The sequence below is a fragment of the Pelobates fuscus genome, chromosome 2, assembly GCF_036172605.1.
Source record: "Pelobates fuscus isolate aPelFus1 chromosome 2, aPelFus1.pri, whole genome shotgun sequence".
Lineage (NCBI taxonomy): Eukaryota > Metazoa > Chordata > Amphibia > Anura > Pelobatidae > Pelobates > Pelobates fuscus.
Genome location: NC_086318.1, coordinates 102,224,427 through 102,241,735, shown reverse-complemented (window position 1 = coordinate 102,241,735; position 17,309 = coordinate 102,224,427). Strand labels below are relative to the sequence as shown.

General features: G+C 38.5%; 1 protein-coding gene across 5 annotated transcripts in view; it reads left to right on the top strand.

The window, feature by feature from the left end:
• The window catches only part of DOCK10 (dedicator of cytokinesis 10), a 218,702-nt gene that overhangs the window by 185,842 nt on the left and 15,551 nt on the right, over nucleotides 1–17,309 (top strand). For 4 of the 5 annotated variants that reach the window (XM_063442511.1, XM_063442509.1, XM_063442510.1 and 1 more), the window contains exons 46-50: nucleotides 3,946–4,003; nucleotides 8,279–8,377; nucleotides 11,466–11,572; nucleotides 12,622–12,744; nucleotides 14,160–14,273. In XM_063442511.1, the coding sequence (XP_063298581.1) occupies nucleotides 3,946–4,003; nucleotides 8,279–8,377; nucleotides 11,466–11,572; nucleotides 12,622–12,744; nucleotides 14,160–14,273 (501 nt within the window). The remainder of the gene's footprint in view (nucleotides 1–3,945; nucleotides 4,004–8,278; nucleotides 8,378–11,465; nucleotides 11,573–12,621; nucleotides 12,745–14,159; nucleotides 14,274–17,309) is intronic. The other variant, XM_063442512.1, reaches the window with a different exon arrangement.

Here is a 17,309-nt window from a genome sequence, read left to right as displayed (position 1 = left end):
CTCCATGCTGGGATAAGCTGACCCACCAGGTATATAAAGTACTGTTGGCACCATGAAGCTGGACAGTGCTTGAGTGAGCTCAACGGAACACATTGATATGAAGTTGTGATGGTGTGCAAAGTGTTCCTTTAATTTCCTGCAGATATCTCTCTCTGTAAAATATTGCAATGCTGTGAATGAAAAGAGGACTTTCCAAACAAAATTCAGCACTTTTGTTAGATACCTCATATGTATATGTGAATAAAATATGATTCCAAAGGGGAATCGTCTCTTCTTTAAATGTTACAGCGTTTGAAAAAAAAACATTGAAAATCACTTGTAAATTTGTTTCATGTGATGCTCCAATTTCTTTTCAATGTATACATTTAAATTTATATTAGATTAGATTTAGCATATTAAATCATTAATCAGTTTAGAAAAGGAAAGGCCGGGGGAAATATTGCAAAAGAGGAGGAGAAAAAGCAGCATTTTAATTTTTTGCTAAATTTAGGGGGTAAGTAAAGACAATATTAAAAATTCTAAGTAGTGACCATTCCCCTTTAAGAAATGTGTACCAAAGCATTTGTACTCTTCATGATATACCTTATTATAGAAATCTTAAGGTGTCACTTCTGGTAAAATATTTTTTCTGACTAACCATCATTTATACAGAAATAAATGTTAATAAAATTTGAAACCGCATATTCAGCTATTAGCAAAGCTAATAGATTTATTATAAAACCATAAGCAGACACATTTCCTGTAGAGAGACGAGCCAATAATATTTTAATAGTATTTATGTCCATAAGGTGTGATCCAAGTTCACGTAAAGGATAGTTACTGCTTAGCAACATGCACAGTTTGTAGAAAGCAAAGGCCTAATAGGAAGCAAACAAGCCTGACCATGTAATGCGTGAATAAGCCAATGTCTAGACAAAACACAGGAAGGACGGTCTTTCTCCGTATCAGTTGTAGATGTGAAGCAGATGGTTCTAGTTATGAACTGTACGGTGCATTAAAATTTGTGATTTTCCTTCTAAGATTAATGCAGCGTAGAGCAGAATTCACAGTACCGAATAACAGATGAAAACTGTGTTAGAGATATATGTGTCCATTGTGTGTCTTTATTACTCAATGTGAACCTGGCAACATTCTATCACTTGCTCTAGTTGTACACAAGAAAGCAATACGCTCTGCCAAACACCTGCGTCTATCCTCTGTTCCTACTCCCACCTCTGATGCTCACATTCAAGACTTCTCTAGGTCTGCACAGTTCCTGTGGAACTCCCTTACATTCTCTGTTAGAAGCTCACCCAGTCTCCAATCATCAAAAATCACTTTTTCACAAAAGCATATAAATTAAACTGTTAATGGCTCACAAAAACCCCACACTAAGTTTTCATCGAATACTATTCTGCCAATCTACTTCCCTAATACTTCCCTTACCTTTTGTGTCCCTTTACCCCACTCCCTCTAGCATGTAAGCTTATTGAGCAGGGCCCTCAACCCCTCTGTTTCTGTGCGTCAAACTTGTCTGGTTACAATTACATATTTGTTAGTCCACCCATTGTAAAGCGCTACGGAATTTGTTGGCGCTATATAAATATAAATATAAATATAATAATAATAATAATACAGTATTTCACTTATGTGAAATCGTGCATAGTATACATTTTAAGACAGAATATAGTGAACATTTTCATGTGAAGACTAAAGACTGCCTTTTCCGCAACTTACCCACTTTATTTGCTTGTTGCTAATTGGCACTAGCTGGCATTTCAATTGTTTGATAAAAAAATGTTTTGTTTAACCTCAGAGAAATATAGCCGTCACAATGAAGGGTTTTCTGTAATGTTAAATAAAATAGCTATAAAATAGTTTTTTTATATAACTGTGCAACAAAAATAATCTAATACAATTCATGTGTAATGAGGGAAGAAACCTAAAACCTAATGTACTATGCAATATCATAACAGATTGTTAGAATAAAATAGTTCTCTTAAATAAACAATCTTCATTTAATATTAGAGCTCTTCAATGGCATACTCCTCACACTATAATAAAATATATGCATAATATCAAATATCTATAATTAAATATAGCTTTTAATGGCAGCCCCCCTCTATAAGAGATGTCCACAATAAACAATATACATGAAAACAAATCTGTATGAGTAAAATATATAATATACATGTATACATAAATATACATGGTGCATACTCCCACCATAATCAGGTCTTCATAATAAAACATATCCATCCCCACAGTAACAGATCTATTTTTACAGACACCTGCAGTGTTTTTAAGAAAAGCTGGTTTAAATATTTGGTAGTAGGAAATGAAAGTCTAATTTATTTGGTCACCTTACATTCTTCCCAGCTCTTAAAAACATTGACATAAACTGGTGTCTTATGGACAGGACCGCCATCAGGACATGACAACCATCTTGGGGGGCCTGTACTGCTCGTGGAGTTCTGGGTCCCACATTTTCTATGTGCACATATATATAGCGATTTTCGCTATATATATGTGCACTTGCGCCCTGTTTACTGGAGTGGGGGCCCGCAGCACACTCCACCATCCCTTCCCAGCACTTCTGTGTGTCTAACTCTCACGAGCACCTCGGCCGTCAGAGCGTTGCCACGGGTTACCACTACATCCACTACACAAACACAGACTAATCATTCATTATATACACAAACACACACTATGCAGTTTCACACACTGCATTCACTATACACACACTACATCCCTAGACAAACACACACTCTGCAGACACTACACACACTACATGCCTACACAAACACACAGTGGTGTATCCTGGTTTTGTGCTGCCCTAGGCAGGACAAAACTCAGGCGCCCCTCTTCCCCCCTCCCCCCGCGCCAACCCCACCCAACCATTCCTCCCGCCCTGCCTTCTAAATACACACACACACATTCACTGACAGATACACATACACTAGCTAACAGAAACACACACTCACAGGCAAACGCACTCACACTAACAGACACACACACAGTCAGACACACACACACGCACTAACAGGCAAACACACACACACAGTCAGACACACACACACACTAACAGACACACACTAACATACACACACTAGCAGAGACACACTAACAGTGACACACTAACAGACACTCACACTAACAGACACACACACTAACAGACACACACTAACAGAGACACACTCTAACAGAGACACACTCTAACAGACACACACTCTAACAGACACACACACTAACAGACACACACACTAACAGACACACTCACACACTCACTCACATTAACACATTTTTATTTTTTATTTTATTTTTTATTTTTTTATTTTTAACTACACACACACTGCATTCACTAAACACACTATCTCCACTACACAAACACACACACTGCATTCACTATACACACTACCTCAACTAAACAAACACATACTCTGCATTAATTCTATACACACTACATGCCTACACAAACACACATTGCATGCCTACACAAAAACACACTGCATTTGCTATACACACACTACATCCCTACACAAGCAGACACTCTGAATTCACTATACACAAACACACTGCATATCTGTGAGTGGACTCTGAGGTGGACCCCGGGGCCCAGATCTTGAGCTCTGTCAGGGTCCCAAAAATTTCTGATGGCAGCCCTGCTTATGGATGAAAAACAGTGCAGACACGCTTAATATTTTCATAAGTGTCATGGATCTTGGAGAAAGTTAAAGCTGGGGTAAAATGTACAAGGGGACATTGTATAGTTAGGCTATGCAGCCTATTTAATATGATCTTAGAGTATTACTCTGTAATTCAGCAACTTTTCACTAGCTTTATATGTTTAATGGTTTAACAGTGTCACTGTTCTCTAAGCATGCAAATGAAACATTACAGAGATAGGCATCTAGATGAATTAAATTTGAGGATAATATCTCATTGTACACTTTTTATTTTTTTCAGGCTGCTATGTGCTACGTCCATATTGCTGCTTTAATTGCAGAGTATTTGAAAAGGAAAGGTAAGGTGATATCGGCAGAAGCTGTTATTTCTTTACTTAACATAATGCAATATTTATTGAGTTGTGTACATATAGAGATTTGGGATACAGCTGTGCATCTATGAGAGGATTAGCAACACATAGTGAAGTATTGTTATGTATGCAAAGATTAGCGCTATATATGTTTGCACTCACAAGATAAGTGAAATAGTAACGCCTTCTCCAATGTGGATTGGGAGGCTCAAGCCTCCTTTGCCCTTCCTTCTGGTAGAGATAAGTTCCGATCTCAAGGACTGGATATCCAAAATCCAGGTTGGTGTACAAAATTTTAAGCAAATAAACAAATCAAAACAATAAATATAAATAAAATATAATATAGTTCAATATGTTTATTCCATCTTAGGGATCCATAAATGAAATCATCACATAAAAGATAAAAACAATTACAGTGCAATGAATCATACAGCCTGCAAGTTGGACTATTTTATATTTTATTTATATTATTGTTTTATACACTATATGTCTCAATATACTACTACAAAGGTTATGTATAAAAGTATTGCATTCACTCGCTGCAGAGGGATTTAGATAGATCTGGGCACTAAAATGGCAGATGAAATTTAATGTAGAGAAAGGCAAAGTTATGCAATTCGGGGTCAAGAATGCAAAAGCAATTTACACCCTAAATGGTAGTGAATTAGGGATAACCACACATGAGAAGGATTTGGGAATCGTTATAGAAAACAAATTAGGCAGCAATATGCAATGTCAATCTGTAGTTGCCAAGGCAAGTAAGGTTTTGTCATGTATAAATAGGGGCATAAATTCTAGGGATGAAAATATAATTTTGCCTCTTTATAAATTGCTGGTAAGACCACACCTTGAATATGCTGTGCAATTGTGGGCATTTGTTCTAAAGAAAGATATCATGGCACTAGAAAAAGTGCAGAGATGAGCTAAAAATTGATAAAAGGAATGGATCACTTTAGTTACGAAGAAAGGTTAAAAAATGTAAATCTCTTTAGTTTGGAAAAACGGCGCCTCAGAGGGGATATGATAACATTACACAAATTTATTCGGGGCCAGTACAAACCTTTATCTGGAAATCTATCCATAAACAGGGCTATACATAGGACACTAGGTCACACATTTAGGCTGGAATAAAGGAGATTTCATCTAAGGCAAAGGAAGGTTTTTTTTTACAGTAAGAGCTATAAGAATATGGAATTCTCTGCCTGAAGAGGTGGTTTTATCACAGTCCATACAGATGTAAAACTTAACATACAGGGATATAATTTCTAATTAGAAGGGTAATAGCTGCTTGATCCAAGGAGACCTCTGACTGCTATTGTGGTGTCATGAAGGAATTTTTTCCTAGTTTGTTGCAAAATTGGAAGCGCTTCAGACTCGGTTGTTTGCCTTCTTTTGGATCAACAGCAAAAACATATGTGAGGAAGGCTGAACTTGATGGACGCAAGTCTCTTTTCAGCCATGTAACTATGTAACTTTCATGCGTGTGCCTGTGTTATGCATATTTTATTATTTTTGTTTAACTCTTTTTACATTGGTGACCTTAAAGAATCAGTCTCTCTGCCACTTTTTATTCTTGTTTTTGTGCCTGTTTTTTTCTTTTACCATTGATTTGCTCAGAGAGGGTAGAGACTGCCACCAACTGGTTAATTAAAACAAAACAAAACTTGCAAAATTAGAGAACAGTGAACTAATACTGTTCCTGTGTATGTGTGTTTATACTGCTTTGTATGTGTGATCATACTGCTCCTCTATGTATCTGATTATACTGTTGTTGCGTATGTCTGCACTTTCAAGATATTTCCCAAACATATCTATATATATTAATAAAGTTAATTCAAATGATTTCTTCATGCAGTAAAGTCACTGCAAGAAAGTTAGTTTTAGCCTTTTGCAGATTAAGTACACATACCCTCAACCATTTCTATCAGTTTTAGATTGTTTTTTAAATTACCTTGTTTAATCTGACTTTTTTTTTTTTTTTTTTACAAAGTATGTGTTACTATTATTACATCCTATCTGGGTTAAGGGAGGAGGCATCCACACTAAATGCAGTTTCTTTGACTTTAAGCCAGTCAAAGAAACAATTACAATATTTATATAAATGAAAATTGGAGGAGGGGTGCTGTGCGTGTGTGAGAGGGTGCAGTGTGTGTGTAAAGGGTGGAGTGGAGTGTGTGTGTGTGTGTGTGTAGGGTGCAGTGTGTATGAAAGGTGCTGTTAGAGTATGTGTGTTTGGGGTGCAGTGGGTGTGTGAGTGTGTTTGTGAGGGGTGCCGTGTGTGTGTGAGGGGTGCAGTGTGGGTGTGTGTATGTGTGTATGTGTGTGTGAATGGTGCAAATAGAGTGTGTGTATTTGGGGTGCAGTGTGTGTGTGAAGGGTGCAACTAGAGTGTGTGTGTTTGGGATGCAGTGGGGGAAGATTAAAGTAATATATATATGTTACTAAAAAAAAATATATATATATAGTTTATATTCCTATATATACACTTTGCTGCCAGCCCTGGTGGTCTGGTGGGAAATCCCTGGAGGCCCTAGTGGTGAGTGAACTCACAGTGCCCGGAATTCACTATCGCGAGATCGGAGCATTGCTACACTCCATCTTTGATCTCCCCACCAGCCCATAAAGGCACACAGCAGGGCCAGCACTCTGATAGCACAGGCCCTGCATGGGCCGGCTGGGGAGATTTATTTATCTCCCTTGTCAGCCTCGGCCCATGGCCATCGCAACCCACAGGGCATTTGCCCGGTATGCTCGATGGCCAGTCCAGGCCTGGCTATCACAGTCACCTGAATGGAACCCCATAGAAAATATCTGGTGAGATTTAAAGAAGGTGGTTGCAGAACGCAAACCCAAGGATATTTCTGAACTGGAGGCCATTGATAATAGCAAAAGGATGCTCTACTAAGTACTAAAGATGCTTGCCATTAAGGGGTTGAATAATTTTGAGACAGAAGTCATTATAAGTCATGCATTTCCAGTTTAATTTGGGTAAGCATTTGTTAAAAAAAACTTTGAAGCATTTGTTGTGTTGAACTATTTCTACTGCTTTTGTTTGATTTTGTTAATGGCAAACAGCTGAAAATCTGGGGGTTAAATCATTTTGATTTTATCTGTATGCCTATGTTTAGTGAATATCTACGTTATGAAAAGTAAAAGTAAATGCATAAATTTCACATCTCTTTATACTGCAACTGGCGCCTCTATTTTATCTCCCTGTCATTCGTTGTTATAAGCTCTGTCCTTTAAATCCAACAGTCAGAATAGAGGAGGCAGACAGGGAAGAGGATAAATGAAACAATGTTTGCCATGGATTTGTCTTGTCTGAGCTGGCTTGTGATGTCATTTTATAGTTTTAAATAAATTTAAAAGAAAACATTGCTTGTCATGCAACAAAGATTAACACAAGTTATAGGTGATGTTCAATATTTTAATCAATGGGGTATATTTCCATTGAAGGGACAGTCCCCCTTTAAAATGGCAACAAGTACTGCTCGGAAGTGTAATTCTCGCTAATCTCAGTCTTCCAAGTCCAGGAAATTTATGTTCTGGTCTGCCCAAGATTAGGAGCCCCAGAATGCATGGGAGTGATAACAATTCAATATGCATGGGTCACATCACATTCTTTGTAGAACTTTGCAGAAGATTGATTTCCATTATGCTGAGGATGCCCATGTATGTGTGTGTGTGTGTGTGTGTGTGTATACACACATAAATACCCATATATATTATTTCAGTGCGGTTCTTTTTTTTAATTAATTAAATGGCTGCATGCATTTCACAACTAAATTGTATGCCTTTTTTTAATTATTAATTGCATGTACATTAACTTGGAGCTGTCCCTTTACAATAAGTTGTTACATTGCTTGAAATAAATTGTTGATTATACTCTTTCCATTCAGTATTCATTTAATAATGTCACTGAGATGGACTATGTGCCAGCTCGAGCTATTGTGCTAGCATTTTATCAAGTCTTTTAAATGTTGCTATTCCTTTGTCTTGATCACTTGGCTTTCGGATCCCATAAATCCATTTTAAGAAAGGCTACCAATGCGAGGGAGTGAAATAAGTCTATGGGGTGATATTGGTGCTGAAGTATACTTTTATAGTATACTTTTATGTACATTCCTATGAGATGAGCACGTTGCATGTCATCTGTGCATGTTTAACACTGATCCATAAGACCACTGATTTCTAAATGGAACTTCCTGCATGACGTACTAACATCACATTCATTTCTTATACGATAATATCACACCATTATAGGTTACTGGAACTGTGAAAGCAGTCAGACCCAAAGCATGCCGCTTGAAGATACCCAAACCTCTGACTATAACCCTTTACTAACATCCGCCAATGGAAAAAGTAAGTGATGGAGCTTATTTGCATGAAGCAGCAATAACCTCCCTTTGATTCCCATGTTAAGTTGTAAAGAATACACAATAGAGTTTGGAAGGAACTTAGAGATTCCCAACAACCTGGTGAGTCTATGATGATGAAATCTAAAATCTCCAGATTAATAAAACCAAGTCACAAATACGCTCTCCGTTTTAAATGAACACTCTAAAATTACTGACTTACAAACAAATGGATTACAGGCTGTCTTCCTCTATGTGTAGAAATGTATTTAATACCTGTTGTTATATTGAATAATGCACGCTGTACAAACAGTTATTGTTGCTCCACAGCAAGGTAGTTACTGATGGTAGATCTGACCAAGCACTAGCTCTGGCCCTAGTTCCAGTTTTTATATGGATACTAGCAATTGTGGATGATCTATACAATTCCAAACATTTGCACCTGTTCCTAAGTTACAACATTGACAGGGGAGGGCTGGCAGCCTTTGGCCTGGGGGGCAAATCTAGTCAAGTGGGCCATTGCACCAAGAGGTAAAAACACCTTTCCCATGTGATTCAAAGGGGGGGCGGGGGGAGCAGTCACTCAATGACACTCAAACAGACACTCAATGACAAGCACACACACACTTGCTGATTTGGCGCACACTAAAAAACACAAACTCACTGACAGGCACACGCACACACTCACTGACAGGCACACAGACACACACAGAAAGACACACTGTTACAGGCATACTGACTCAGACAGACAGACATACTGACACACACACACACACACACAGGCATACTGGCTGACATACACACACAAACTGGCACACACAGAGACATACTTGCACGCACACACAGACATACTGGCGCACACACACAGACATACTGACACACACATACACCCAAACTTTACACTTTTAAAACCAGTAGACAGTGGCTGAGTAAAGGGACAGGGCTGTAGTGGGGGGACAGGGGCTGTACTGGAGGGTATAAACTGTAATTGGGGGGTTTAGGAAATGTAGGGGGGATATAGGGGCTTAAGTAGGTTGATGGCTACAATTTGGGAAAGGGGTTGTGGTGTGTGTTATATGGGTTGCAATTGGGGGAAGATGAGCAGGGAAAGGGTGGGACAGAGCCTTACTAAGGGACCAGAGCCCGACTAAGGGACAGGGGATGGCTGAGGAGGGGGACATGGATTGAGGAGTGGGGGAAGGGGCTGAGGAGGGGGACAGGGGCTGAGGTGGGGGACAGGGGCTGAGGTGGGGGACAGGGGCTGAGGAGGGGGACAGGGGCTGAGGAGGGGGACATGGGCTGAGGAGGGGGACATGGGCTGAGGAGGGGGACAGGGGCTGAGGAGGGGGACAGGGGCTGAGGAGGGGGACAGGGGCTGAGGAGGGGGGCAGGGGCTGAGGAGGGGGACAGGGGCTGAGGAGGGGGGAAGAGAGGGGGCAGGGCTGAGGAGGGGGGAGGTAGGGCTGTGGAGGGGAATAAAAAAAAACTAAAGTGTATTTCCCCCTCCCTGAGTCTTACCTTAAAGGACCACTCTAGTGCCAGGAAAACATACTCGTTTTCCTGGCACTAGAGTGCCCTGAGGGTGCCCCCACCCTCAGGGACCCACTCCCGCCGGGCTCTGGGGGGAGGAAGGGGTTAAACTTACCTCTTTCTCCAGTGCCGGGCGGGGAGCTTTCCTCCTCCTCTCCTTCTTCCTTGCGACGTCATCGGCTGAATGCGCATGCGCGGCAGGAGCCGCGCTCGCATTCAGCCGGTCGCATAGGAAAGCATTTACAATGCTTTCCTATGGACGCTTGCGTGCTCTCACTGTGATTTTCACAGTGAGAAGCACGCAAGCGCCTCTAGCGGCTGTCAATGAGACAGCCACTAGAGGTTTTGGAGGCTGGATTAACCCTCAGTATAAACATAGCAGTTTCTCTGAAACTGCTATGTTTATAAAAAAAAGGGTTAATCCTAGAGGGACCTGGCACCCAGACCACTTCATTAAGCTGAAGTGGTCTGGGTGCCTAGAGTGGTCCTTTAAGCCAGGGAGGTTTGGGCAGCAGCCAGCATACAGCAGCAGTCAGTGAAGTCTGGAGCCTGCAGCCAGTTAAGTCGGCCGACCTCTCCTGATGATGTCAGGAGGAGGGGGCGTGGCTTCCTCTGCTCTTCTCCCAGACTCCCCAGCGGTCCTGAGAGAAGAGCAGTGAAATCACGCCCCCTCCTACTGACATCATCAGGAGATGCCGGCCGACCGACTCCACTGACTGCAGGCTACAGGAAGAGTGAGGTAAGTTGAAAAATCTGAGTCTTCAGCCAGAGGCAGGGGATTCAGATTTTCCTTTTTTTGCTGGATGTGGGCAGCCCTGGCCCCTGGGTTTAGGGCGGCCTGGGGGGCATTTGCCCCCCTGCCCCCCTTCCCAGCCCGCCCCTGAACATTGATGGGGTGTGATTTGCTTGTATTATGCCATAGCAAACGTATATACAGCCATCAGTAAGTAAAACCTTGCATGCTCTGGACACATACTTCTTTGAATTCACCATATTTTGACATATGAGGTTTTACTCCAAAGTAGGACTTTCCTGTAATTGTTGGAAAATGTCTATTTGTGCCTACAGGGAAATTATGCCAAATGGACATTTTATGTTATTTTTAAATCATTTCACTTGGTAGTATTGTGCAGGGGCCAATTTCCTTTAACCCCTTAAGGACCACACTTCTGGAATAAAAGGGAATCATGACATGTCACACATGTCATGTGTCCTTAAGGGGTTAAGTAAGTCGCACAAAGTGTCCAAAAAGCAGGAGAAATAACGTAGACCTCTGGAAGGGCCAAAATAACTATTTATCCATGAATTATCTTCCTTACTATCCATTACCAGGTCCATGGGGTATCCCTACATATTATTGGACTTTGACAAGTCTGTACATAGTCACCATTTAGTTTGTGGTGGTGAGAATTACTGCTTGAAATGTGTCATGTCACATGCTGCCCTCATCATTCTATGTTACATTAGTATTGGATGAATCATGTGGTTTATGAGAATGCATTTGAGAATTGGTATTTCTAGTGTTATTTCCTTTTACACTAACTTAATCGTTTTTTTCTTGGCAGGCTCCTTTTCTATGGGTTGGCCAGCTTTCCAGACCATTACTCCAAACATCAAAGAAGAGGGAGCAATGAAAGAAGACTCAGGGATGCAAGATACCCCTTACAATGAGGCAAGAGCAGTTATCCAGTTTTCAGTAAAACATTAAACGTGTCCACTGCAGCTTATTTCTGTGGTTATGTGCAAGAATTCTATAAATTATTTTTGTTAGTGATTTTATCTAAAACAGAGGATTTCCTGCCATTCAGCTTTGGGAATTAAGTTTCACTTTACTCATTTTGCATCCAAAATATTTGTACAGGATAGCGAGATAAGTTAGCACCAGCAAAAGCTGGCTACACTAAATACACACTCTGATTCTTGCTCCAGATAGGTTACTTGGGTACCAATCAGACATTTGGACAATATCCAATTATGAATCTCAACTGCTTTACTTGATCTGTCTGCTAGACTTGTGCATAGTGAAAAAAAATGTTTCATCCATGTGGCACTTCAGCTGAATTTCAGCCATGCAATCATTTCGGGAGAAATGATCCAGAGGTACCAAAATGTGGCCAAAATGATGGGCCATTATATAAATATATTTTTCAGTACACTGATTTTTACAGCATTTAGTTCACAGATCACGTGAGAAGAAGTAACCAAAAGAGAGCAAAAAAGCAGAAAAAAAAATCTATATTTAGATTTATTAAATATATAATATATAAATATAGATTTACTTTTTTTGCTGCTCCTAATATGAAAATGAAATTACAATTTAGTGGAAATCCAAATCATAAAACAAACAAAAAGGCTCTTCCATTCTCTGTTCTGTTTGTTTTTATCCATATAGATATATGGAATTCCATTGCCCAACTGTATGTGCAAGTTTACTGTCTACTGATTCATATCCAAAGCTACCTAGCTTGACCTTCAACCTATCTGATCAATGTCTGCTGTCGATCGCTGTCACACTATGGTTGTAGGAATATACATAATGGTTACAATATATACTGGGGCTTAAAATACAGAGTGGATATTAAGGTGAAGACCAATATTGTACTGTTGCAGTACACTGAATCAATATGCTATTCTTTACATACATTTTTTTTTTTTAATCCAAATTCCTTCAAAGTTGCCAGTGCTTACACCTGTACATAAAGCTCTGCTTTCAATCACCAGGGCACACTTGTGGAACAACTAGATCTGTGTGTAGACTATCTGTGGAAATCTGAACGGTACGAGCTGATTGCCGATGTTAGTAAGCCGGTCATTGCAGTGTTTGAGAAGCAACGAGACTTCAAAGTTAGTACCAACATTTTTTGTTGACATGTTATGGTAAGGAAGATTAGTCTTCTAACTATTGCATATACCAAGGAAGAGGCTGCAGGCACTCACCATGTTAAACTTAAAGCATTTTTATTGGATCATCATGTGCACAGCAATGTATCAACCTCCACTGAGACCTTTGTCCAACCTCTTCCTTGGCATATACTACATGTATGGTATGTGCTAGCCTGGCTCAGTTATGCACCCTGCTATTCTCTGGATGAGTGCAGTCCTTCTTCCTTTTTTGTGAGTATTTCCAACTATTATATCATGGCATTTCCTATGATTTTCTGACAGCTAAAATTATAAGATGAGGTGCCAAGCAATAGCTGGAGGAAAACGATGATTGGACACCACTGATAAAGGTCAGGAGGATATAATGTGAGGCTGGAGGAAGGAAGCTGTAAATGTAATAATATTTATTTTACAAAAAAAAAAAAAAAAATTGAAATTAAATTGCCTTTAGTCATAGGTGTCAAAAATGAATGCAATAGAGGAGACGAGGAAAACTTGAGATTTTGCGCAAAACTAATTTTAAGGTGTACTCACGAAAAAACAACAAAAAAGGGCTAATTTGAATATCTTCCTTATAAAGGTCAACAGTGAGAATGGATGGTAACCCCAAGGATTAATTAGAATCTATTAGACTCTATTTCACATTTAATCCTTGGGGTGACCATCAATTCTCACTGTTGACCTTTTTAAGGAAGATTTTTTAATTTTGTCTCTATCTTCTTAATTGAAAGTAAAATTTGGTAAAGGAATGACAGAATAGAAGTGTTGACTATCTGCTATTCACATCTTCTTTGTCTAAGTATGTTCGGTGTTCAGTTTGCACAAGAACATGCCATTCTTTACACTTCCACAAAATCTCTCTGTGCCTTCTTTAAAGTGGCAGACATGTATTTTTTTTTTTTTTCAGTTTTTTTTTTCATTGTGTCTTAATGATTAAACTTCCCCATTGCCCAATATATTTATCATCAAATACATATTGTTCTCCCGTGTCCACGATGTCTGCAGTTTGCTCTTCTGTGGCATTATTGTGACTGGTTGATTGTGGGTAAATTAGCTTAGCAGCTGAAAAATTGCCATTAGAAAAGATAAAGTCCCTATAGCTTGTAAAAAACTAAAAAAAAAAAAAATAAGGTGAATATAAAAAAAAAAAAACAGGGAGAAATAAATAAAAAAGCAAACTAAAATTAAAAAGCCAAACCTGCATGGTGACAGACCCACTTTGTGTTTAATATTAATTTGTTTTAATAATAGCTAATGATAATGTGGTTCAAATTCATTGTCATTCCAAAAATGGTATGTAATTTTGTATTCAAATGTATGCATCATGCATGTATTTCTGAGCATTAAAAAAAGGGGGAAAAAATTATTTGTTTCAGAGGCTGTCCGAGCTTTATTACAGAATACATCGATCCTATCTAAAAATCGCTGAAGTTGTAAATGCAGAGAAACGTTTATTTGGACGATATTATCGAGTTGCTTTTTATGGTCAGGTAAGTTTAAAAAGATGTCAAGTATCTAATCAGAAAAATGTAAATTTGTACTATTTTTCATAATTTGTTTTGTGTCTGGTAAAAGATAAATGTTGCATTGTAACATAGTAATTTAGGTTGAAAAAAAAAAGGTTTGTACTGTGCCTGTATATATTTGTATAGTGCTATCATATCTCCTTGGAGATGCCTTTTTTCTAAAGAAAACAAATGCAGTTTTTCTAACCATTCTTCATAACTAATGTTTTCCATCCCCTTTATTAATTGTGTAGCTCGTCTCTGCACTTTTTCTAGATCTGCAAAATCTTTATACAAAACATGCCCATAATTGTACCACATAGGTGTTGATTCAAAACAAGACAAAAGTAAAAAAGAAAGATTACATGATAAAAACATATTGTTTTGCGTGAAGGTTAGAGAGTTGGCCAAGATATTAAATCAGGAATGTTTTGCAATAGTTCTGCATAACCTGATTAAGATCAGCCTCGGGTCATTACATGTTAAGGGTTTTGATAAAAAGGTGTTTAACAATAAAATGTAATTATCATTCTTATTGGGTCTTAGATGGTCTTCAGTTACAATGAGTTACGTAAAATAATCACCACATTTATAAACCAGTCATTTGAAAATGTATCATACAGTAGAAGAACAAAAATTGGCATATAGGCAAGATTTGATAAAGAAAACATGTATAGCATGTCCTAAACATGCCGCATGTCACTGCTGTCAGAATTATGACTGTTAAAAGCACAGCCACGCATTAATCAATAATTTGCTCACTATTGCTATGAACCTAACTTAATGTAAATGCAGATGATCACAAATACTGTTTACAAAACCCAGGCCATCCTTACATTCGGTTTCATAGATTGCTGTAATTGTACTTAAAATGTAGTGAATTTCACACACGGAATAATGTAATTGTTGCTGCCAAAACATACACACACACATACTGAAACTGACTCTGGATGGTATATGAAGGCAATTACCCAAAACACATAGTAAAACTGTATTAATAAAGTATTTTCCACACTCATGCACAAGCATTAAAAATAATAAAATCTGGCACATTGGAAGCAGAAGAAACCTGGGACCTGTAAATTCTTGCATGGCCAAGGAGATCATTGTCATATTGTCATACTGTTTCCTTTAAATTCTGTATTTTATAAATTCGTAATAGGTAAGCAGACATGAGACGTAGTCAAACAATATTTAGAAATCTACTTTTTCCAACCATTGTAATTCATATCTAAAGGTTGCTGTTAACAGACTGTGTGGGAATCACTCCAATGTGAATGTCCTCTATAATGTATATCCATTCAGTGCATAAACTAAGTGCCAATAAATACAATGATAACAAAAAAATCTAAGTAAGGTTTTTTAATTTGATTTGCCTCCATATGCCCTTGTGGGTATACTGCTAGAGGGAATCTGACTGTAGTTCCTGTTACGTGAAGCAGATTGTGTCATATTCAGGAATCGTTTGTGAAGGTGTAAATACTTTATATGTTTTATGTCGTTTTTTTTCAGCCATTGTCCAATATTTTCGATTATTATTTAGATAGTAAATGAATGTAAAAAAAATAAAATATACTTACCTTTCATGTTCCCGCATTTGCAGCAAATACCCAGTCTTTGTAGTATTTGCAGTGAGCTCAGCGCAGAACAAGAGTCAGCCAATCAGCATGTTCCCATTATTACTCGATGGAGACGAGTATCTTATATTAGCCATTGCTCATAGTTCAACACTTGGCAGCAGCCCAGTCCTTAAAATGTAATAAATATAATTACTAAACAAGAAATCTGAGTAGGGCCCTCAAATAATAAACATTTGCAAAACTTTCTTGGCACTTTCCAATTAACTACTTTTATACTTTGTAAAACCTGAAAAATAGGGAAGAGAAAAGAAAACCAATCGCTTAATGTAGATTGCTTCAAGCACAACATTGCTTAATGTAAAATAATGTAAAAAGTGAGTTGTCTCACTATTACAGTCTCATGAAGCTCCTTGTTGATGTTTCTTAACTGAGACATTATCCAAGCCTGATTCACACGAGCAAATGCACCTTCTGGGTTGAATTTTGGTTCATTTTCCTCGCTGAAAATATCCAGAAACCGTCAGGAGGCAGAGTAGGAAGCCCCTCTGGGGTGCTGATAAATCTGCAATTTGTGTGTGTGTTTTATATATGTTTAATATTGAAGTGACCCATTTATTATTTAGAGTAGAATTTTTACCATGACAAGGAAGAAAAAGGCAGAACTGGTATTCATCATTGCTCCCATGCCCCTCTAAGTTTGGGAAGGCAATGCAGAACTGGGTGTACTATAAAGAGTTGGGTTCACCCAAGAAGTATGCACTGTAGTAAATCTAGCCCTATTTAAATTGCAGGTTTCATCCAATACCTCCTCCCTTGCACCACAAGTGCTATCAGCTTACTTACAGCTTCTTTCACAGTTTTGTATTGATTTGTAGTTTACAGTGTGACCTTTGTAGATATACTGTAGTTAAATGATGACATTATATATTTTTCCTCTTTCACTTGCAAATTGTTGCCACTATAAGACAATATACAGACATGCAGAAAATTAGGACCTCCGTATAATGAACATTAAATGTTAAGGTGCTTAGAAAGTGTTGTAGAATTGTGATTTTGCCTTAATGCATGCATCTGCTCTCTTTTTCCTTATGGTCCTATTGAAGGCTGTGGTAAGTGCCGTATTCTTCTGTGTTCCCATAATCATCCACTACTTACTTTGACAACCCTTCTGTAACCATGATGTTTGGCATCAAATTCATTAATGAGGTTCATTTGTCATTTTCTAATGGTGACTTGTGTTCCATCTGTATCTGTTTGTGTATTTTCACACATTTAACTGTGATTTATCACCAGGCATGGATAATCTGTGGCCCAAACCCAAATATTTTCATCTGACTAAGGATTGTGGGCATCAGAGTCTCTGAGCAGATTAGCCACTCCTAATTATGAATAATTAACAGCACTTGATGTAACACTTACAATTTAATTAACTGGTTTGTGT